The sequence below is a fragment of the Enhydra lutris genome, unplaced genomic scaffold (assembly GCF_002288905.1).
Source record: "Enhydra lutris kenyoni isolate GAN:26980312 unplaced genomic scaffold, ASM228890v2 scaffoldscaffold8, whole genome shotgun sequence".
Lineage (NCBI taxonomy): Eukaryota > Metazoa > Chordata > Mammalia > Carnivora > Mustelidae > Enhydra > Enhydra lutris.
The window spans coordinates 39,554,234-39,578,626 of record NW_019154092.1 but is presented as its reverse complement, the minus strand read 5'-3'; the positions used below and the strand labels follow the sequence as shown (position 1 = coordinate 39,578,626).

General features: G+C 50.5%; 1 protein-coding gene across 1 annotated transcript in view; it reads right to left on the bottom strand.

The window, feature by feature from the left end:
• Positions 1–3,357: 3,357 nt before the first annotated feature.
• LOC111142641 (ring finger protein 165) overlaps positions 3,358–24,393 on the bottom strand; it is a 98,379-nt gene continuing 77,343 nt past the window's right edge. Inside the window, exons 2-8 of the mRNA XM_022495954.1 lie at positions 16,830–17,145; positions 15,149–15,259; positions 11,491–11,620; positions 9,890–9,994; positions 9,470–9,565; positions 4,611–4,717; positions 3,358–4,091 (exon numbers count right to left, since the gene is read on the bottom strand). Coding sequence (XP_022351662.1) covers positions 3,974–4,091; positions 4,611–4,717; positions 9,470–9,565; positions 9,890–9,994; positions 11,491–11,620; positions 15,149–15,259; positions 16,830–17,145 — 983 coding nt within the window. The 3' untranslated portion in view covers positions 3,358–3,973. The remainder of the gene's footprint in view (positions 4,092–4,610; positions 4,718–9,469; positions 9,566–9,889; positions 9,995–11,490; positions 11,621–15,148; positions 15,260–16,829; positions 17,146–24,393) is intronic.

Genomic DNA, 24,393 nt, shown 5'->3' with positions numbered 1-24,393 from the left:
CATAGTTTTTTGTCATCGTACCAATGCATGCAAAGCATTCCACTCCCAGAAACAACGCCAAAATGAGGTAATAGGAGTAATAAAAAAAATTAGTATCCTTTCTAAATAAATAAATTATAATTAAAAATGCAAAACAACTATAAAAATAATTAAATAAGAACCCACGATATCTACAAGTTAGTCATAAATTATGATTGTTAAATATAAGGCATTTAAACTCACAAAACCCTGTAAACTAGCAACGTGCCATGTTTTTTGTTTTTTGTGTTTTTTTTTCATTTTTGTTTTTCTATCAGCTGAAATCGCTCTAGCATTTGCTCTACGCGCAGGAGATGAAACACGACAGGGGGACCTGACAGACGTTGCTACAGCCCCACGCGGGGAGTGTTTGCCCCGCCAGCAGGCGGCGGCGGGGCGGGGGGGCTTGGGGGGGATTTCTTTGGGGGGAAAAAAAAAGAAAGATCTGGTGCTTTGTCTTCACCATTGAAAAAACTGTGCTTGTTCATTAGGCGTAAAGAGTTGAGAATACTTGCAGGGAGGCTGGGAACATTTGCAGAAAAGGAGCTTGAGTCCCATCATGGCTGCTGGGCCCCAGGGGTCCCGGCAGGTGGGGGAGCCCTGCGCTGGGCCTCTGCCCGCGCCAGCCGCCTGTGGCGTTGGGTTCGTGGATTGGCGTCCTTGGCGACCCTGGGAGGCCCAACTTGAATCCTGGGGTGGCTCTTGCCCCAGAAGGCACTCATGCGTCTCAGTCAAGAAAGGGTCTGAGTCCCTTGAGTTGAGCAGTAGGAGGACGACTGGGGGTCTCCCCTCCCGGAGGTGGTGGGTACAAGATGCTGAGGCCCGCGCCTGCCTCTTGGTCATCTTCCCAGTCTCCCCGACAAGAGAGAGGTGGCTTCGAGGGCACAGAAGCACAGACCCCTCTACGGTATTCTCACCCAGAGAGATGTCCAGCTAAGGAGGCTGGAGCTGGCAGGAGCCTGAGTCTGCGAACCTTCTGTGCCCACCTACAAGGTACAAGGGCCCCAGAGAGATGGGGGGGTAGGAGGGAAGCTTCAGGATCCACCCCGCAAAGTCGGTGGCTGACCTCTCCCCGCTGGGCGATCCCGACCCCAGTCAGTGCCTAATGTTAGCCTGGGGCCCTCAGAGCCTGCCCAGAACAGGGAGGAGGAAGGGACTGAGTCCCGCTCCCAGCCTCGGAGACAGATGTTGGTGCCCGCTAGAAGCTACCTGCAATAGCTCGGAAGGCGCGGGGCCCCACGGCTTGAAAGATGTGTCCATGTCAGGGAGGATCAGAGAATGTGTGTTGGAAGGAAATTGAGCAAGCATCCAATCCAACCTCCTTGCATTACAGCTGGGGAAATTGAGGCCCAGCAGCATAGCATTCTTTGTAATCGAAGAGCTGAGACCAGAACCCAGGTCTGGCGCCATCTGGCTCCGCCCCCACTCCCTCCACTTGCTAGCCTTCGGACCCAGCATCAGAGAGCACAAGAGCCCCAGCCTGGGAGGGGAGTGACTTTCCCTAGACCACCCTGGCTACCCCCAGGTCACAGCAGGCCGGGGAGAAGTCCCTACTTCCTGCAGCTACTGGTAACTAGCTCTCCCCAAAATCCTGACTCGGAAGCACTTTCTACACCCCTGGGTTCCCCAGCCGTGTCTCCCCCCAGAGACACAATTCCCACCCTGGAACCATGAAACTGGACAAGTTAATGCTCATCGCCTTTAACCCTGCATCAGCCAGTCACCATTTTTGTGCTATTATGTGCGTCTTGGCTCCTAAGCTAAAGGGTAAGCTCCTTAAGGCAGGGATATCGTCCTCTCTCCCAGCACTGAGCAGGCACTCAGTAAAGATTTTCTAGAACACCAGAGTATTGGTGCTGGAAGAGGCCTCAGTCTGAGTAAGCGCCTTGAGTAACCCTCCCACAGGAAGCCAGCCACATCCCCCATTCTGTGACTGCAGGTGTTCAGAAGAGGCATGCCTCCGCCTCACAGCTCTGGTTGTGCTAAAAGGTTCTACCTCAAGCCAAAATCTGCCTCTCGGTCATTTTTGCCCATTGGTGCTGGATGTACCCTTTGTAGTAGCAATGCAGACTCAGATTTTCTTAACCTTACAGAATTTCTTCATGGGTGGGACAAATATCCTCTCCTCCTTAGTTTTCTCTTACTGATATGAGGGCATTAAGACTGGGGGAGGAGGGAAGGGAGGGGAAGACTGAGGACAGTGCAAATAAGGGAGGGGGAGGAGCAAAGGAAGGGAACAGAATTCCAGCTGGGCCGGGTTTTCCACCCATGAGTGAAGAAAACTGGGTTGGGCTTGAAATTTGGTGGATGTTCCCCATCTCCTTTATTCTGTCCTCCCATCTCTCTGCTTCTTTTGGGGTTCAAGAAAAATTGTGGGGTGGTGCAGAAAGACACATTATGTGGTATCCCTTGGAACTTCCAGGTCTGTTTCTCCCACCACCCCTGTCCCTAAACTCCAAGGAGTTCTCAGGATGGGGCATGAATCTTTGGGGTCGATCGTGTCAACCCTCATCACATCTGGGGGAGGTACAAGAGGTGGCAATGGAGATGCACTGTCTTTTGTGTCCCCTCTAAGGAGAAGGAGAATGAGACACAGAGAAAGAGAGGAGTCAAAGAAAGAGCCAGAGACTAGGGACACAGGGCCTCCCAAACGCAGCCAACGCAGTCTCAGGACCGGCGCCATCTCTGAGGGATCCCATCGGGATCTGAGACACCCCAAAGGAAGCTGAAGGCCCTCCTCCAGGTCCGTGGTGTCTGACCACAGCCCCTGAGTGCCAGTCGAGAGCACTGTGGCCAAAGCCAAGTGTCCACCACCTAGGCTGTCATATCTTCATCATCCAGTTAATTTTTTGCATAGGGAGGCAGGGGCCAAATTGCCTCTTTGTGACAGGGCTTAAGCCCAGCCGAAAGGAAGAAGGTGGCATCAGCAGGGACACCCTGGCTCTGAGGAACACGGGGGCAACTCTAGCTGAAGGCTCGCTCCTCCCTAGTCCCACGTGGAACCAGGGCCATGGCTGGAACGAAGTAGACAGGCCTAGACCTGGGGAGCCCTCCCTCAAGACAGAATGTCCCCCTTCTCCTCAAACCCTGCCTTCCTCACCCTGGCTGAGCCCCTCAGGGGCCACCAAAGCCCCCCATCTGCTCCTTTTCCAGTCCTCCCCTTCCCCCAGATGCTCCCCTTCTACACTCCACGCACTGTAAACATGAGAAAAACAAAAGCAAAGGAAAAAACCAAAACCAAAACCAAAAGATACACCCCCACCCCGCCCCGCCTCCCAACCTGGGTGGAAAAAAAAAAAAAATCATCCTTTTTCACCAGAAAACAGGATTTGCTTTTTTTTTTTTTTCACTTTTGATTCTTTTCTCCTTTTTTCTCATAAAGACGGGAAGATTTGGGCTGTCGTTTGTTGGTTCAGTCAGGCACCAAAACAAGGAACTCAATGAGAAATATTTGGTGCGAATTCGTAACAGCGACATGTCCACCACAGATGACTAGAGCACCACACACGACATTTTTCTTAAGCTAACATGCTCCGGCTGCCATCCACAGAAATAGCTAGAGACCCCTACATGGTTTCTACGTGGTCGAGAGGTATATATACAATCCTTCCAAGGACAGGATTGAGGGGCCTGTCTGTCAGCTAGGACCTTCCAGTTCCCGTCCAGATTCTCAGCAGCGTGGGCCCCCCCTTCCCACCCCTGCTCCGGGCACGGCCAGCTCCCTCCCGCGCAGCGAGGTGGATGGGGGCAGTCACCATTCTGGATGGGGGGGGTCCTCCCCCCACCCCTCCTTTCCCTCAGACACGGATACCGCCAACTCCTCTTTCCACAAAATGTGCTTGCAGGCTTTTCCTCTACATCAAATGGCTCAGAAGGCAAAGTTTGGCTGCAAGGGCTATGGCCGTGGGGAGGACCTGGTGAAGGAAAATGGGGCATCCACTGGCTAATTCCTCCCTCAGCTGTCGGCTCCCAGTTGTGTCTCAATGTCCACTCGGCAGATGGGACATTTCTTGCTCATGGCAAGCCACTGGTCCACACACAGTTGGTGGAAAAGATGCATACAGGGTAGGCGCCTGGAAGAGAAGGGAGGGTCAGAGGGCTGGTGGAAAGGGAGGGGGTCCGGGGAGGGCCAGGGGCGGCGCGATACTGGCTATCACAGGATGGGGGTGGGGGGTGGCCCACAGTGGCACCACTGGGGGATGGGCCAAAGAGGGTCTTCGGAGCCCTGCCCTGCAGTGAGGCTGTGGCGGGGCTGGGAAGTCATGTCAGGGAGGAGCACCCCACAGCCCTCCTCCTCCATGAAGCTCCTTCAGACCAGCCTGAAACAAAGCCATGACTTTGTCTTACACCCATCCAAGCCAAATATCACTCTGTTCTCTTACACTCTGTGTCCACCAGTCCACACCATAAGCATCATACATCTAGAACATTCCACACACCACCTTCCTAGAAGAACCACATAACAATCTATGGCACACTTAGCATGCACATGCACAAGAAAACAAGCACTGTACCCCTGACATACAGCACGCGACTGATCATTAATACCTTTGGGGGGAGGGAGGGGGGGACAGAAGGAGCAGATCTCTTACCTCACATCTTCTCCATCTTCCAGCATAGACAGACAAATTGTGCATTTCTCATCTGTGTCTGACTCCTCCCCCTCTTCCTTCTTGCCCTTGCTATCCTGGGGTCTTCGCTATGAGAAGCAGAAGAGGAGAATCAGTTACCTGGAGCAGCTCACCTGGAGACCCTGATCTTTCAACCACAGCCTTCCCCTCCCTTATCCGGGAGTCAGTGTCTTTGTAAGTTCTTAAGGAATCCCCAGACTTGGGTGCTTATCCCAGACCCTTTTCCCGGCCTCCTCCCCAGTTCTTTCTCCTTGCCTTGGGATACAGTGGTGGTTATCCTGGCTGACAGGTATAGAGTTTGGAAAGGAATGAAGAATCGGTACATGGTAAAACTATATCTTGTGGATAAACTGCTTCCCCTTCCTATTCCCCTCACACTGTCCACTCCTCCTTTATGTCCTTTCCTACTTAGATCCCTGCCTCCAGGCTTCTGCCTCCACATTCAGGTCCAGCGTGCTTTATCCATCCATCCACTCACCCATTTACTCATCTACCCATCCACTCACTCGGTCACCCTCCATCCACCCAACATCTCACCCATCCACCCATCTACCTTCTCACCCATCCATACATATATCCATGCATACATCCACTCACCCACCCATCCATTTATCCACTCAGCTTCCAACCACCCAACCTTCCATCCATCTACCCTTCTATCCATCTACCCATCTACCCTCCCTTCCTTCCTTCTTTCCTTCCTTCCTTCCTTCCTTCCTTCTCTCCTTCCCTTCTTCTTTTCTCTCTTTCACTCAACTAAGTTCTACTCATATATTCATTCATAACTAGGTGAAAACAAAATTCCTCAACTCATATCATTTGTACCATACAGTTATTTTATATTGTTGGATTTCTTCCTATCCAGAAAATTCCTTTAAGATAGGCACTAGCTCCAACATGAGTTTGGACATCATGTAGTCATGCTGTTTACACTTGTTGACTTTAGTTGAATTGTTTTAAATTCTATGCTAATTATTTGAAAATCGTTAACTGCTATATAGAAATTTCCAAGTTCTTAGATGATGTGGACCATGGTTCACCCTTCCTTAAGTATTGTTCCATACTTGGGCAAGCAGAAGGTACATCCTAGGTACTTTAAAAATATTCTGGGGAGGAAGGAATCTAATCAGTGAATTAAACTGGCCCACCTTTCTTGTCCCCATCTCCAAGCTGTGCAGTGAAACAGTCTGATAATATCCATGGGAAGAAAACTAGCCCTTCTGTCCCCTCTCCAGAGAGAAGCAGACTTAAAGGTCATTTTGCCAAGAGAAAAATCTGAAGAGTCACAAGATTAAAAAAAAAAAAGTTGCCCACAGAATAACTATGACCTTAGGGCCAGCTTAGATGCTAGGTTTCCCCACTCCAATCCTTGGTCCTAAGCTCTGGAGTTCCTTAGTCTGATGTGGTCCCTGGAGTGCTGTAGCCTCACTGGAACGTAGAAGAAAATCTATGCTTTCTGCTCTCAGCCTCCCTGGGCCCTCTCCACTCCAACTGCAAACCATGTGATGGCCAGTGCAATAAGTGTTCCGTTGTCTAGAAACCAGAAAATCAGAATTACATCCATAGTCCCATATAATCATCATGGCTTCTGAGTATGAATTGAGTCATGATGGTCTGCCTGCCTAATAGCCCAGCTGGGTTTCTGGGAGGAGTGGCCTTCTTTCAGTTGGTCCTTTGAGAAAAGGGATGTTCTATAAAAGATACTAATAAGGCTCACTATTTACCTATTTTCTATTTTTTTCCCCACAATTATTCATTATTTCCTTTTTATAGTTAATGATTTCAACCAAATAGTCTAACTTTGTTCTACTACATCTAATCTATATTTCTTTCTTTTTAAAAAATATTTATTTGAGAGGGAGAGAGAGAGAGCAGGGAGAGGGGCAGAGGGAGAGGAAGATAGAGTCTTAAGCAGACTCCACTCAGAGCACAGAACCCAACTCAGGGCTTGATCTCACAACCCTGAAATCACAACCTGAGCCAAAACCAAAAGTTGAATCTTACCCAACTGTGCCACCCAGACGTCCCTAATCTATATTTCTTTAATGAGTCTCTTTTCAAATCTTCCTATTTCCTCTTTTGTATTTTTAATCTTTTATGTCTTCTGGGTTGTCTCCTCATTATCTATGTAACTTTTATTTTACTGGGAACTCTTCCCAGCATTTATTTTATATTAATTTTACCCCTTCTTCCCGTACCTTTTTGTCCTCATTCACATTCCCTTTCATGTCAGTGTGATTGGTTTTCATTCTGTATGCTGTTTTCATATCTTTGCCCAATTCTTACTTTTTATATTTGTCTCCATGACTATTCTTCTTTTGTATTTTTTATTCTTTTATCATCGCTATTGTAAAATATTTTTTGTTTTGTATTATTTGACTCTCAGTTTGAATTTTCAAAGTTTTTTTCACATTTCGTTTGGGTCCTAAACTTTATAATTTCATATTTTTAATTATTCTTATTTTTTCTTATAATATTTTATTCCCCTAATTCTACCTTTATTCTCATCACTTTTACCTCAACTCTTTATATTATTGGCTTGGTCCATGTTCTCTTTCCATCCTCCATGTGTGTTTTCTCCTTGTCCCCTCATGGCCTGTGGCCCTGAGGGCAGGTGTGGTATGTGGCCCTGGCGAGAGTGAGCACACCCTGGTCAGAGGATTGGAAGCTGCTCTTGTCTCTTGAACACGCCACTCATTGCCTTCCACGTTCTCCTCCAGTATCCTAAAGCTCACCCTGCAGAGAATGATTATCTTCCATTTGCTAATGCTACCCTTAGTTACTGAAATACTGTCATTTCCTCCATGAACATACTACCCATATAAGACACATTGTAGATAATGAATGTTGGTTGAAATCATGTATGGATGAATCCAATGCCTCTGTGAGGATCTTCACAGACCAAGATCATGGCCTTTGAACTGATATCATGGGCATCCATGCAAGCCTAGAACAAGTGAGCCCTCTATCAAGGTAAGAGCAATTCAACATCCCTGATCACTTACCAGATACCAGGTACTGTACTAAACTATTACATGCATTATCCCACTGAGGAACCCCTTATGGTTGCTACTAACACATCATTCCTATTTGACACTAAAAAGGATGTGGAAGGGGCCAGAAAAGTCAAGTAAGTTGTCCAGAGCTACACAGCTCTCAGCGGTGGCTATGGATTGAATGTCTTTGCCTCCCAATCCCAAATTCAGATGTTGATGCCCTACCCCCCAATGTGATGATATTAGGAGATGGGAGCCTCTGGAAGCTAATTAGGTTTAGCTGAGGTCATGAAGACAAAGCCCCTATGATGGGATCAGTGCCCCTTAAGAAGAGGAAAAGACACCAGAGCTTCCTCTCTCTGCCTTGTGAAGATACAGCAAGAATGGAGTCATCTACAAGTCAGGAAGAGAACCCAGTGCCTTCCCAGGCTTGAGAACTGTGAGAAATAAATGGCTGCTGTTTCAACCACCCAGCTGATGGTACTTCATTACAGCAGCCCAACAAAGACAGCAGTAACACTGAAATTAAATACTGGCCCTATCTGACTCCAACACTTAGTGCTCATGACCACTGAGCCCTAGTGCCTCATGAGGCAGTAAGATAGGCTCTGGCTTGACTTTGATGAGTGTTTTCCCACACCAACTCTCTCAGTACTTATCAAGCTTTTAGTTCTTAAATTTTAAAAAAAAATTATTTTTTTTTTCACAGAGGAATTTATTTTGTAGAGCAATTTTAGCTTACATTAAAATTGAGCAGAAAATACAGCCCATTCCCTCGCCCCCCCCCCAACACACACACACACACACACACACACACACACACAGTCTGAGCTATTTTAGCATCTTTCATGTGTGGTACATTTGTTATAACTGATGGGCTGATAGTGAAACACTGTTATTAGAGTTTACATTAGGGTTCGTTCTTCCTGTTGTACTGTTCTATGGGCTTTGACAAATGCACCATGTCATGTGTCCACGATTACAGTGGCATACAATAGTTTCACTAAAAATAGCCTGTGATCCACCCATTCACTCGTTTATCCCTCCCCCTAAAGCCCCTGGCAACAAGGGACCTTTTAACTGTCTAGTTTTGCCTTTTCCAGAATGCTATATGATTGGAATCATATAGTATGCCTTTTCAGTTTGGCTTCTTTCACTTAGTAATATGCACTTAAGGTTCCCTAATGTCTCTCCATGGCTCATTTTTTAAAAATCATGAACTAATATTCCATTGTATGGATGCACTACTGTTGTTTATCCTCTCACTTACTGAATGACATCTTGGTTGCTTCCAAATTTTTTATTTACTGGAATTTATTTACTGGAATTTTAAAATATTTAAAAATCAGATGGCTGGGTTCTAATCCTACTCCAGACTCCTGAGCTATATCGGTGAAGAGTGTACTTCTATAGGCTTAGGGTGGAGTTTTGAACGTGTGCCCTTAAAAGCTCCCCAGGTGATCTTGCTGCTCAGTGAGGATTGGAAACTCCCACTCTGAAGTCTTAGTTGCCCATTTGTCCCCATGTGGGATTGGACTTGGACTTCTTTTCTAAGACATATCTTGGCCTTCACTGCAGGTGCTCCCTCTGCCCACTCATTCAGATACAAGCATTCATACACCTGTATGTCTACCTAACACACCCACTCACAAGTCCACATGCACACGCACATCCAGCCCTCCTCCTTCATGATGAGAGGCACCCCCATCTCTCCTCCTGGAAACACTGGACAGAGACAAGGGAGAAGATCCGGGAAACATCACAGCTTCAGAGCATCTAACCACAACCCCTCAAGGACACAGGCTGACCCACTAGCAGACTCACCTTCTTGTATTTGTGGGGGAAGGTGAACCTCTCAATGGTGTTCTGTACAGCTCCCCGAGTCACATTTCCCAGCCTGTCCTCAAGCTGCAGCAGCTCCTGCAAAGAGGAAAGTGTGGACATGTGCACTCTGCATGTACTCCCTCCCTCACACACGTGCACACACACGATACGGAGGGAGGGCACTGAAAGATGTTAGCAGGAAGAACTCACATAACCACCGGGAAGAACTTGGCTGATACTGAAAGACCCCAACATCTTTACTCACTCTCTCTTTTTCTCTCTTTTACGCTCAAGCCCAAAGCTCCCCACAACCTCCCATGCCCTACCCACCAGCAGGAGAAAGGGAAAGGGGACCGTGAACATGAACATTCATGATGTCTCCCCCAACCCAGATGGAACCAGACAGTGGGGCAGGCATACCTCGTAGCTCTCCCGCACCGCGGAGGTGTGTCTGCTGGGGTTTAGTCCCTGGAGAGCAAGGAAGTGAAGCTGAGGGTAAGGGTAGTTTCGGATTTCATGGACGACCTGTTGGAGAGAAAAACGCCTCAGATGGGATTCCTGGCTGCATGAGCCCAGCATCCAGCTGCTCCCCCCATAACCGGCCAAGCTGCACACCCCCAAGATTCGTCAGTGGGGAGTGCTCTCTTTCCTGCTCTTATATGCCCTCCTCTCCTCATCAAGAACCAGGCCTATGCCAGATCAGCACCCCCCAAAAATAACAAAATTAATAAAGTAAGAATTAATTAGCAAATATATATATCGTATACTAATATCATTAGTAAGATGACTCAGCTGATTGGACATTTATTCCCAGAGAGGCACTGTCTAAGCACTGCACATAACGACTTGAGTGATCTCATCTGATCTAGGATGTGGCTACCATTGCTACCGCCAACTTACTGGTAGGGGAAACGAGACACAAATAGATAAAGTCAGTGCCTAAGTGGCAGACGATGATTTCAAACCCAGGCAGCTGGGTGGCCACGGGCCCCTTCCTTCCCCTCTACTCAGTACTGCCCCAGGTGATGTCTCAGATGGTGAAGGGCATGGGCCATGTCCTAGCCAGGCAGGGCCAGTGAGAGCATGAATTTCAGCACAAAAGACTCAGTAATCAAGGTAAATAGTATTTCAGCACAGTAGACTCAATAATGAAGGTAAATAATATTTTAATGCAATATTTAAAAAAATCAAAATTATTGCCAAAAGTCCATAATGAACAAAATACCAAAATGTTAAATAAAGACAGGATCTGACCCTGCCCTGGCAAGACCCTGCCCCACTCACCCCCTACCCTTACCCCCACCCCTGGCCCCGACTATGAGTTGGAGGTCCCAGATTTCCATCAGAGTTCCTCTACCTATTCACTGCATGAGCTCTGTTTCTTAACCTCTCTGCTCCCGTTTGCCCAGCTGTAAAACAGGGATAAACACCCTTTCATGTAAGGTTGTGAGTAAGTCACATAACGTGCTTAGAACAGGGCCTGCCGTGCACTGAGTGTTCCATGAATGTTAGCTTTTTCTCATAGGAGATGGTGCTCATAACACCAATCATAGAATATCAGAGTGGACAAGGGCTTCAGTGATCACTCATGCAAACCTCTCATGGTGCAAACCAGAAGACTGAGGATGGAGTGGCTAATGGCGGAGACAAGGGCTGGAAGGGGGGAATTGTGTTGTAGGGCAGCTACATGCATGGGCTGTCAGGAGATAATATTTCGCCAACAGTCTGGTGCCACTTTAATGGCCTGTCCTCACCTCCGCTCCATGGAGCTTACAACGCCAGGGACTGGAAAGGCCCCCCAGAGCCACCCTGCCCCCTTCTGCAATCACAGAGCCCTGTGGGGACAAAGGCCTTTTGTCCAGCAGATCAAGCCAGAGTGGGAACAGCGGGGGTGGGGGGGTGGGAGGGGGAGGACAGCATCCATGACAGCAGGACACAGGGGAGCTATGGGCCGCGGTCCGCCACCGCCGGCACCCACAGGCAGTCCGGGGTCCGTTCCCTGGCAGAGCCCTCTCACTCACCATCTGCGTGGAGGAGGAGCTTCTGGGAAAGTGGTGCATTCGAGGAGTCGCTAGGTAATGCTGATAGTGCTGAGGGACGGGCCGCACCTGGAACTGGGCAGGGCTCAAGCCGGCGTCCACACTGAGATCCCTGCGGGGACAAAGCCACGGTGAACCACAGGGTGCTGGGATCCAGTCGTCTGCTTACAGGAGGGACCCCAGACACAAGACTCAGAGTCACAAACCACCAGAGCCACAAGGGACTCGGCGTCACCCACCCCTTCCCCTCTCTTTAAAGTGAAGGAAACAGAGACTCAGGAGAAAGGGGGTCTGCCAGGTCTGAAGGGGCTGGAATGGTCTACACCCCAGAAAACTCCTTAGAATGAGTGCACCGAAGCTCCTCCCAAGACAAAGCCCATCCTTGGGAGAAACGCTGAAAGGATCCAACCAAAGCTGGTCAGGGATACGGAGCCAAGGGAAGACAAGTCAGGTGGAAGTGGAGGGGGAGGGGGCGCATAGGCCACATTTGTGTCACTGTGAGAAAACCACAGAAGAGGGACCTCTGCAGCCGTGAGGCTGGGAAAGCCATCCTGGACCCCTACCCCCGCCTCCTACAAGTTTTAAGGGAAAACTCCCTTAAAAAAAAAAAATCGGTCTTTCCAACAGAGGAACCAGAGCTCCTTGAGAAATGGCCAATTTCAGGTCTGGAGCAGAAAATGTGCAAAATGATTTGAAACCTCTTGGTATAACTGAAAGCAAGAAAGTTATCACGGCATCCTTAAGAGGTTCCCACTGGCCAGGGCTTAGACAAGGGGCGTGTCAGCAAGCATCATTCCAGCAGATGGGAACTTTTCAAACAGGTTCGGATCCATGAGAGGGAAATGATGGTAAAGAAAACCAGTCCCTTCAAAGGACGTTAGGGAACCAATGCTTCATTTTGAAAACCAGTAAAGAGAGGGAAAGAATCCAATGTTTATCCTGCCTTTCCTCTGTTAACTGGACAGAGGGTAGCCAAATAGTTGATGAAGGGAAATTCCTCTTTATAAAAGCTTTCTAGCTAACAAATGAATAAGGGGTGGTGGAGTTATTCAGCACCTCCCTGCATCCCCGAAAGAAGTAAAGGCTCCGGACAGAGATCACCAATGGCTAACACCGCAGAGGGAGAGACAACCATCTTTCTGCTGGGAGAACACACCCCTTGTCAGTATTTTTGCCAAGAAATCGTAAGAGTTGAACGTGAATCTGCTCGACCCTTGATCTAAGTGCCAGTGCACCGGGAACTGAGGAAAATGGAGGGACCTCTGAACGGATACAGCAGAGGGCAACCAGCAAGAACCAAGTGGGGGGAAACACAGAAAAAACAGCCCACATCTCTTCAACAAATACATCCAAACTAAGGAAAAAAGATATGAGAGATATTTAAGGAATTCCTGCTTCCAGATGTGATGTGTGTGTATGTGAGTGTGTGTCTGTGTGTCTGTGTGTATATATATGGGGAGCATTGTCTCAATGCATAGTTTCTTGTCAGTTGCATCTAAATATCAAGCTAAACTTTATTTTCCATTCACTATCAACGGCCTTGAAGCATGCTGTGGTCTGGCTACTACCTTGAGCCTAACATTCTTCCCGGAGAGCTTAAGAGCTGGCACCGTCTCGCAGGTGAACCTGGAGGCTTGGCAGAGGCAGAGCCGCCGGCAGGGGAAGGACAGTCGGATGCTGTTGCCTTCCACCCACCATCTCACAGGTCCCAGGTATCTGTGGGGGGGCTCTGCCTGGCCAGGGCTAGGGCTGGGTAGTGGAACGGGGTGCAGTCAGACCTTAGCATCACAGCTGGAAGTATGAAGCCGGGAATGAGTCAAAGAAGGAGCGTGATGAGGACAGAGACATTGGAGCTCAAGGTCAGGGTCGAGTTATCCGGTATGGACCAAAAAGGGGGCGTATTTGGGATTGCTGCCGCAAGGGCTGCTGCTCCCCCACACTCTTGGCCAAGATGCCCAGCTAAGAGAAGCTGCCTGGGTAGAGCAGGGTTTAAATACCCCAAAGTAAGGCAGACAGGCCAGGCAGAAAAAGCCCAGGGTAAACCCAGATGTGACTCAGGGCAGGATACCCCCCTCGTCCCCTGCTGAGGCCTCTCAGGGCGTCAGTCTTTGTTTCTCAGGCAGACAGAGGTCAGAAGGGCAGAGGGAGTGAAGCGCGGAAAGCCAGCGAGCTGGGGAGGCTCACACCTGCGGGGGCTCCTGACACCACCCCAGGACAAGACTCACCACTTACCCATGTCACCTCCCCGGTCCCAATGGCCGTGCTGGCTCCCCCATGTTTGTTCAAATCACCCAGTGTGTACTGAATTGAATTAAATTGGATGGACTTGACTGCTGAAGGACAGAATTCAATCCAAACTGCAATTAAACCTTCCTGATTTGAATCTGCTAATTAGAAAAAGCCTGGGCTGAAGTTGGCCGCCGCGTAGCCTCTCCTTTGAGGAAGTGTTCAATTTCACAGAGCGTCCCCCAGAACGAGCAGAGGGCTGGGAGACATGGGAACGCCTTAGAACAACTATTTCCTGCGCCTGGAAGCACCTTTTGCACGCAGTCAACCGGAACTCGCCCGCTTTTGAATCATTCCTGGAAGCCCTGTCTGCCTGACTGACGGCTGGAAAATGACACAGAGCACATCTGTCTTTTTTTTTTTTTTTAAATATAGTCCCTGCTTCTCCATAGAAGTTTTTGTTTGTTTGCATTTATAGTCTTTCAAACAGCAACATGTTGACCCCAAAGTTACAAGACCAGCCCGAAGAATTCCCAGACCCCCTTCACCCAGGTTCCCCAAGCGTTAATGTTTTACTATTTTGCCGCATTTTTAGTTCCTTCTCTCTCTCTCCGCATATACTTACAACAGCTACACAACACTTCTCCGTGGGGTTTTTCCCTGAACTCTTTGAAAATAAGTTGCAGGCGTGATGCTCTCTAAACCCAAATGCCTCAGGGAACTACACGCCTTTTTCAAGTGTTTGGACATCTGCATCACACCCTAGTGTAGGTCAACCAAGTCCAGAGCTAGAACCAGAGAGGCAGGTGGGACAGAGGACCCCAAACCAAGCAACACTACATCGCAGGGCAACAAAGACCTCTATCCCTCTGCTCTGAGTGTAAGAAATTGTAAGACACAGGATTTCAGTGCCTACAAAGATATCACAGCAAAGCCCTCAATCTCTCTCCCCAGCTTCTGTCCTCAGTCCTTACCTCCAACCCTGCTCTGCCTCCACAAGCCGGTGTTTGGTCTTGCTGGGTTGCCCTGGCTCCTCTCTGTGGATCCCTCAAGGTCCACCCTCTCCAGGAAGCCTTCCCTGATTAGCTAGCTCCTGAGACTCTCCTTTCTGCCTGCCTCCCAAAAACCACTGGTTTCCAGGCGTCATTCCTGTCTCTGTCCCCTCCTCCCCTGCAGGACCATGAGCACAGAGCCCCAGGCTGGGCACATGGTGCTGTCCAGGCACATCCTGAGCTAACTGCCTTAACCAAGCCCAGTGGGGGTCATGTGGCCTTGAGGGTGACTGGGGGCACAGGCAAAGCCTGGAGCTTGAAGATAGGCCTCCTGCATCATTCAACGTGAAGGAAACAGGAACTGCATGGATCAGGCAAGACCCTCCCCACCCCTCCCTTGCTTAGGGCCCCCAAACACTCACCAGTCAGTGCCCTCAGCCAAATACCTGGGCTGAGGCGTCTGGAGTTGGTGGCCGAAGTCGAAGCTGGGGTGGAGGCGGTGGGGATGGACAGATACACGCTCCTGACTCCGCCTGCACGGGAAGGGAAGGAGGGCCCATGGCATCAAGGCTGCCCCGGGGCCAGCAAAGCCCTTAGGAGCACTGAGCAGCCCTGGCCAGCCTGAGCCTACAGCCTACAGAGCAGTGAGTTTTGTCCCTGTTCCCAAATTCCAAGGACATTTCCCAGCTGGTGGCTGTCAATAATTCAAACATTCCTGCTGTCTGGGGGCTGCCCACTATGCTGAGTCCTCTCTGTCGGTGTGTCTCCTGCCGGCCACCTGTCCTACCCAAACTCCCCAGCCTCCTCTGCTATTTCTCCTACTTCCTCCCTCTGAATTTCGTGGGCTGTCTTCAGGGGACACAGACGTGCCTCCTGTAGGCTTTCCCACACCTGTGCACCCCTCTGCTCCTACCACACCCTTCTCCTCTCCTCCACCCTTCTCCACACTCTTCCCAGCTTTGATGGCCCCAGTCAAAGACACCACCTACAGGAAGGTCTCCCTGCACACCGCAGGCATGATGACCTCTCCTCCCTCTGACCTGCTACAACAGTCACCTGTGCACCCCACACCCCAACCCCCACAGTCACAGACTCTTAGAGCCTTAGAAATCATCAGGTCTAGCGGTCCTCAGTGTGGTCCAGGCACCCCTGGGAGTCCCTGAGACTCCTTCATGGGGTTTGTGAGGTCAAATCTATTTTCATAATAGTACTAGGATGTTATTTGCTTTTCTACTCTCATTATCTCACAGGTGAATGGTGAATTTTCTAGAAACTACATGTGATTCTGGAACAGACTGCAGAAGAAGACATGAGAACACAGCTGTCTTCTATTAAGCCAGGCATTAAAGATTTGCAAATATGTTAAAAAAAAGAAAAAATCCCTCTTCTCACTACATGTATATATACCTTCTTTTCACAAAAAAGACACAATTGGTCTTTTTTGTTTCTATGGATTTGTTCTTGTATTTTTAAATGAATTAATAAATATGGTTTAAACAGCTCAGTTTTAATTTCCAACATGGTAAATATCAATAGTTATAACCCGTGTAAACAGAAGCTTGTGGAATCCTCAATAATTTTTAAGAGTGTGAAGGGTCCTAAGGCACAAATGTTTGCGAACCCCTGATGTACTCTCTTTCTCTTAACAGCTGAGGCTCGGAGAGGTGAACTGACTTGCCCAGTATTATCTAATTTTACTCTTCATTTGTTTCATAGCTGGTCGCCCCAACCAGACCATGGGCTCTCCGAGGGCAGGGCGAAGAGCTGTGTCCTTCGGTGTCCCTTAGGGACCTTAGGTGTTAGAATCAGGTGATCATGAAGCTCCAGGGGACGTGAGGACTCCCATCTTCCACCGTGAGCACTGTAAACCACCAGTTATCCGGCCCTGCCCCTGCACCTGGGTGATGTGACAAGGACACACACTGGCTACCGAGGGAACCCGTGTCGGGTCCAGGGGGCGTTCACCGCCTGAAACTGGAGTAAAAGCTGTCTCCCGCACAGAACCCCAACGTGGTGACTGCCCGCCCAGCTGGCGGGGTGGCAGCCGGAAGCCCAGAGTCCTGCTCGAGGCCCCGCCCCCGGCCCCGCCCCGGCCCCGCCCACCTCGGGTGCGAGACGAGCCTGCGGTGCTGGGCTTCCAGGAGCTGCTGCTGCAGGAGGTATTGCTGGTGCAGGGCCTGAGGTAGGAAGGAGGGACCTGTGACGTCCTGGAACTGCAGGGTGGGCAGCGGAGTCAGCGACTGGTGCAGGGTGCCGCTGTGCTGGTGGGCCGGGGCCATGTGGGCGCTGAGGCCCGGCTGCGACTGCACGGGGTGGGCCAGGGGGAAGTCGGGCGCCAGCTGCTGCGGCTGCGGGGGGCCCAGGTGGAAGTGACGGCAGGAGGTAGCGTGAGGATGCTGAGACCTTTGAAAAGGGGCACCTGGAGAGGCAAGGACAGAGAAGACTCCGTGACGACCCGCCCTGCGCCCCGCCCCTGCCGAGGGGACGCCCTTGCGGCTGGTGGGGCAGGTGACCTTCCTTGGAAGCCCGCGAGGTCATTGCTTTCAGGTCCACCTGGCCGTCAGGCCGCTGCCAGTGAGAGGCTCAGGACTGTGTGTGCTGGAAGGGGGAGGCGTGTTCTGGGCAGTGAATAGAGAAGCCAGCATCCTTTAAAAAAACCAACACACTTGTTAAAGGAGTTAAGACCCCTGAAGGCAGTTTGGCTTTCCTGAATTAGACTCCTCCCATGCAATCTCATTGGCCCTACTTCCTGTTTTAATAAATGCCACCTAGAGAAAAGGCTGTCCAGCCTCGCGGAGGACCCAGCCCATAGGGAACCCTAATTTCCAGAGACAAAACAACCAGACATTGTTTTCCATGCAGTTCTGTGAAAAGGACTAATGCAAAAAAGTCATTTTTATTTAAATAAAAATTAAATAATTTGTTATGATGTTATAATTAATTTAAAAGCAACATTAGGCTGGGTTCAGGGTATGTTTAATCTAGTCTCCTCCACTTTTCTAAATAAAATTGACCTTGACGACAGGAAAGCCTTTACAAATTCTCCATGAGGAATGACCCAGGGGCATCCTTTACTAAGTAAGGGAAGGGACTGGGCAAACTTTAGAAGCATTCACAGGGGCTTCCTGCTATATGTGGTAAGCTCACCACACATCTGCTCCTTCCAACCCCCACTGAAATGAGAGCAAAGGAATAAAGAGAAGATGATAGATAAGGACAGAGAGAACAGTAGAAGCGACACTCACAGGCAACAGATGTCAACAGATTTTTGGAAGATCGAAAGCAGATGGAGGAATAAGCAGAACTGAGGAACTGGAAACCCAGTGCCTACCGAAGGGGCGGTCAGCAAGAGGTGGACAGATCTTGCCACCCGTGCTGGAAAGATCAGGAATTGGAGGTGCTGGCTACTTTGGAAGGCAGGAGAGAGGACACCAATTACAAGTCTGTATGAGGACCGAGTCTGCCTGGGGCTTCTCCCCTTTCCCATGAAGGCACTGACAACCTACCCCTCCCTCACCCTGACATTTTGTAGGAAAAGTGGGCCAGACAAGCTCCCATAGAGGAGGGCAGGTGCACAGCAGTTGGGGGCAAGCAGAGGACACCCCCTTCTGCCACTTGGTTCTGAAAGCACTGTCATCCAGAGTGCTGGGAACTGGTCGCAGAAAGAGCTTTACAGAAACTTCTATTTGGGAGTCCCCAGTAAAATGTCTGGGTCTCCAATTGGCCACTCTGTAATGAAGCCCATAAATTAAAAATTCCACACAAACACACTCACGTACAGTTTCTGGAAAGCTTTTAGTGACCTACTCTTCACTATGAACAGATAACCCAAAGGTAACCAGTCTCTGAGAAAGACTACAGGGTGAAAACAGAGAGTGTATCAAATTTTAAAAAGGAGAAAAGAAAAGGAACTCAGAGGAACAGAGGTAATGGAAGGACCAGGAAAAAATAAACTCCAAAAACACTACAGTTAATATCCTCTGAGAAATAAAATGTTGGATTCATGAAATAAGAAGATTTTTTTAAAGGAGCTAAAGGAAAACAAGAGAAGCCAAAAAGAGGACGGTCAGAAGATAAAGCTGGGGAACTTTCCCAGGAAGCAGAACGAGAAAACCAAGAGATGGTAAGTAAGAGAAAACAGATACAAACATAGAAAGATGGGTCGGAAGTTCCATACGTGACTAGTGAGAGAGAAAAGCTGCAGGAAACAACGGGGAGGAGATTATGGAAAATATTGTGTTTCCCAGAACTGACGGTCTGTGCTTCTGGATAGAAGGCTCCCGGAGTGCTCTGCAGAATGGACGGGGGCAGAACCCCACATTAAAGCACTGGTGAAATGTCCAAATTGTAGGAGCCAAGATCATCCTGACACCTTCCAGAAAGAAAGCAAACAGGGGCCACACGAAGGGTGTGGAGGGCAAAATAGCATGGGATTTGTCAAGAGCAACATTGGAAGCATGAAAACAGGAGAGAAACTGCCTTCAGGACACTGGGGGAATGGGGGGGAGGGACGGGGTTGGGGGACGGATCCTAATTTAGGATGCTACACCCAGCAGAAGGATTGATTGATCAGGTGTGGGGATAGAATAAAGACACTTTCAAGCATGCAGGGTCTCAAAAATGCCAACCTTCACCGCACCCTTTCTCAGACACAAACCAAGAAAGAGGAGCCAAAAATAGGGGATAGCACCTGAGAGAGATGGGCTCCCCCAAGCTCTGCAGGGGCTCCAGCCATCATTTCAGAGGGGAGCAGGACCTCCTGTCGTCACACCTGACCATCAAGAGAGAAGAAGGCCAAGGTGACAGGAAGACAGGGGCAAGAAGAGGGAAGGACGGCTATTGAGAGAGAATGAGAAGAAGTGAGGACGCCTGGGTGGCTCAGTTGGTTCAGCGTTGGACTCCTGGTTTCGACTCAGGTCATGTGATCGAGCCCCGCATCTTGGTCTCCCGGCTCAGCACAGAGTCTGCTGGTCCCCTTCCCTGTACTCCTCCCCCTGCTCACCCTCTTGCAAATAAATAAATAAATAAATAAATAAAATCTTAAAAAGAAGTGAAAGACAGTCATGACTACAGAGAAAGGGAATTGTGTTAAAAAAAAAAAAAAGAGTATATTATAAAGACTCTAATCCAGCCTTGTCCAAAAGGATGATGAGGTGAGCCACTGGTTGGAACTTAACATTTTCTGCCGGCCACCCTTCAAAGAAGTAAAAAAACACAGGTGGACCTAATTTTAATAATTTACGTTACATGGGCCATACATCCAATGTGTTATTATTTCAACGTGTACTTGAGAGAGAAAAAAAATGACGGAGGTATTTAACATTGTTTTCTATCTGGACGAAGCCTTCAGAACCCAGTGTAGCTTCTGAATTCAAAGTGCATCTCAGTCCCAACTAGCCCCACCTGCCAAGATCTCAGCTGCCGTCCGTGGCTGGTGGCTTGGCTCTGGGAGAGCACAGCCTTAAAGACCGCCAACTGCATCCCCAGAGCGGAGTTTTTAGCCAGGTTTCCTACCTGGCCTGTCTTCCCTCAGGGAGCTCCCCGTGGCTTACAGGTGAGATGCACACCCCTTTGCCTGAAGCTTCAACGTTCCAGACACACCACACATATCCCCCCGTTGGGCCCTTTGCTCACACCTCACCGACTGCCTTCCCCGTCTTTAAAGGTCACTTCTCCGCTCTTCCAAAAATGCCTCCCCTGCCCACCACCCTCCTCTGAGTTCCCGGAGAAAGCCCTGTCTGTACCACTCCTTTGGCACCTGGCAGGGGCTACCTCGGGCTCTTTCTTCACACTCACCACCCCCAGCTGGCAGAGCTTCGTGCCTTACTGTTTCTGGATCCCCACGCACCTCTCTGGGAGCCGGCGTTCAGGGGAGAGCTGCTGACCGCTGGGGGGTCTCGGGGAGAAACAGCAGCTTGTGGCACTGGCTGCACCGAGACGGCGGAGGGCAGACAGGCTTGAAATCCAGAGGGAACGAGAATGGCAGGAAGGACCCGGGTGAGCTCTGGGTTTGAAAGCCGCGGCTTGGCCAGGGACCGCTCAGGCCGGGCTGGCCAGCATCCTGCCACCAGAGCACCCACCCTGCGAGGCGAGCCTTTGGGTTTCCATGGCGGCCCATTAGGAAGAGGACCCACGGACTGTCCCAGCCCGGAGAGGCTATGCTCCCCTGCCATCCGGAACCCCCGGTTGGTGCACTTGGCAGTGAGAGTAGCACCCTCTCTCCGGGACGGGCAGCAAGAGAAAGGGGATCCAAAGTGTCTGCCCTGTTTTGGGTAGTTTTTACCTGCAAAGACCCTTTGACTTCCCACTCTGGGACTTTGGGTCCCTCTCCCCTCATCTCCATCCCCGGACGATTCTGTCTCAGCATCCCCGCTCAGAAAGGGAATTGAAGCCAGGAGACAGACATTCAGGGACCCCAGGCTTGCCTCAATCCTATGGCGTGGAGGGTCTGTGACAGCAGCAGAAATAGTATTCTATTTGGTCTCTAGACCCCAGGCTTGCCTCAATCCTATGGCGTGGAGGGTCTGTGACAGCAGCAGAAATAGTATTCTATTTGGTCTCTAAGACCAGAGCAGTGAAGTTCTCAGCATAGAATATCTGGGCCCGTGACAAGCCAACGATCAGTGACGTCTGAACAGCACTTACATCCCCAAATGCCCCCATCAAGAGACAACCCACAATTTTTCCCATTACAGTGACTCCCTTGGGTTAAAAAACAATCTCCAGATGTCCCTGATTACACTATCCATTTATCATACTTCCTTGGGGCTGAAATGCCATCGACTACAAGCTTCATCAGGAGCTAAATAGCGTTTTGAGGGAGTGAAGAGAACGAAGGAGCACCCAGAAACAAAGCACCCTCCTAAAGAACCCATCAAGTGTAAGACACAAAAACATCTTCGCGTCTTTGAATTCAGACAATCAGTGCTCACAGCGTCGCCCAGAGAGCTGGGGCTGGGGGCAGCACCTTCAAACAGGGGCCCTGCCCGTGCACAGGGGCCCTGCCCGTGCGCAGGGTCAGGGACGGGGTGGGTGCAGGCAGCGGTGTACAGGGTTGCAGAGGGAGGCCCCGTCTAGCCCTGCACGGCGGGGGAGGGGAAGCACACAGGATGCCCACCTGGTCCACATGGGACTCAGCAGGTGCTCCCCCAATGCCTGGGGATCGGGGACTGATTTATGCCTCGTGGGCAGGGATCCTGAACAGGCTGGCAGCTGGAAGTGGGTGGATCAGAGGACAGAAACCCCACAGTGGAGGCAAAGGTAAGGAGAAGCCGAGGACTCTGCGGCTGAGGGCTGGGGCCAAGGTGGGTGGGGATAACGGTGACCCAGGTCCTGAGTCTCTGAAAGGTTCATTGACATGCATCTGGTAAAGGACAGAGCAGAGGTTTGAACCGAGGTTTTTCCTGAAAGCCAACTGTGGATGGAAGGTGGAGCCAGGGCCCAGGGAACTAGGAAGCTTGATAAAGCAGGGGTGGCAGTGAGAGGACCTCTCAAGGAGGAGGAAGGTGCAGAAACGGGGCCAGTATGCCCAGAGGACACACGGGGACAGTCTGTGATTTCTGGCCTGGGGACAGAGTCAAGGGGACCGGGGGAGCCTTAGGGCCGGGCCTAGGTGGAAGCAGAGGGGATCCAGGCCAACAAGTCAGCACGCTTGGGATGGCGACTGAGACAGTGGAGCCATGAGGTCTAACGGAGTCTTCTTCAGAGCAGGTGACCTCCTGAGCTGGAGGCATATTCTAGCTGTATTCTAATCTGCACCAACACGGTCACCCTGAAGTACAGGGGCTTTCATCCCCAAGACTCTGGGGTGCAGAGGCACTACCTTCAAGCCCTCAGACAAAAAGGGAAGGAGAACCTGATATCCCTTCAGCCTGGCCTGCTGCCCATGCGGACGGCCCCCACAGACTGTCACCTGCTGGGGCACAAGGCTCGGGCACAAGGACTGCCCAGGTCCCTGCTGCAGAGCCTACCATCAGGCCAGGGCCAAAGCTCTCCAGCTCCTCCCAGGGCTATGGGACCCTGGGTGAGTAGAGCAGACCCGAAGCTTCCAGGTCTCCAGGGACACTGGCCTGGCGTGTCCCACCCTCCCCAGGTCCGTTCTCAGGGTGTCAGGTTCCTGCTCGCTGGCCCAGCGGCACCCTCCCTCAGAGCTGGGGCCAGAAAAGGCGGTGGGGAGGGGAGGGATGTGGGGCAGGGCCCACAGAGTCAGAAGGGAGGGGGTGCCCCCAGACTCCCTCCCAAGGGCCCCAGGACAGTGTGAGGAAACAGAGCACAGGAAATGGTTGAAGTCTGGTCCCTGCTGAGCCCTTTCCCAGAAGCTAGGGCTGGGGTTAGAGTTCACTCCTTTCTAAAAAGCACAGTAAAGAAAACCAGTCTTTTGAAAAGCAGATTGCTTACAAGAGGCCAGTGAAGAAGGCCTCTGCCACCAAAGAGGGTTTCAAAGCCAGGCAGAGTTATCTGGCACCAGAGCCTGTCCTAGCGGCCAGCATGCCTCCCCTCTCAGTCAGACCTGGACAGGACGTAGGACTTCTCTGGGCCTTAGTTTCCTACTAGACTTGTGACCCATAATGACGACACCTGACCCTGTATACCTGCTAAAAAATCTCAGCTGTCTGAGGCCACAAACATCTTCCCGCCAGTCTTCTCATCTTGCTCACTGGAAAGCCATGTAGAAAGCCCTGGAAGGTGTTTCTGAACCGACTGCTGTGCTGTCCCCAGGGGCCCAGACCCAGAAACCCAGCCCGTCTCCTGCCCCAGCCTCTGCTGAGATCTGTGTGATGCCCAGAATCCGAAGTGGGCTAAAAGTGGTGAGATGCAGAGCAGACCAGCACTGACCGTCAAAACTCACCTTCCAAGGAACTACCACGTTGCCCTGAAGCCCAATTCTCAGTATTCCCTGCCCAGATTCCCCTCCTGACCTCTCTCTCCCTCTCTGCCCTAGGTGATCTTCCCTCTTACCTCTCCCGGACCCCCAGGGGCCTTGCCTGCCTCCAGCCCTTGACAGCCACTCCCTACCCCAGCACTGCTCTCCTTTCTACCCAGACTGTCATGCCCCGTGCAGCCCAGACTCCCCAGGGCAGATGCCCGTCCCCCTTGGAGCGATCCAGGGCCTTCCCAGCCACAGGGACGCCCCTCCCCATTTCACTGCAGCACTCACTTCTTATACTTGGCATTTCGTTCGAGGGCAAATTTTATCTCCAAAAATAAGCTGTGACAAGAGGGCTTTCAGGGCAAATACGATGCAGTAGACGTCCTTTGTTCTTAGAAGGGGCTTAGGAATCTTCCGGCAAGGGGTGGGGGGATGGGAGAATGAAGGGGAGAGAAAAAGAGAAAGATAGGGGAAGGAGAAGGAAGACAGGGAAGAAAGGGGGAAGGAAGGAAGGAAGGAAAGAAGGAAAAGGAAGAAAGTCACTCATTATCTCAGAAAAGATAAAAATTCCATTATTAGCTAGTAAGGAAATAGAGTTCTTCATGGAATCATCGACTATTCAAGCTAAATGATACTTGGGGAGTGGATAGCTCTATTGAACAGAGGAGAACCCCAAAGAGGGAAATGTGGGGTGGCCTGTCCAAGGGCTCCTGGGTAGTGACGGCTGAGCTGGGGGCCAGGGCTCAGGGCTCACCTCTCTGCTCTGCCAGCACCTGGGTCCCCATGTGCCCATGCATG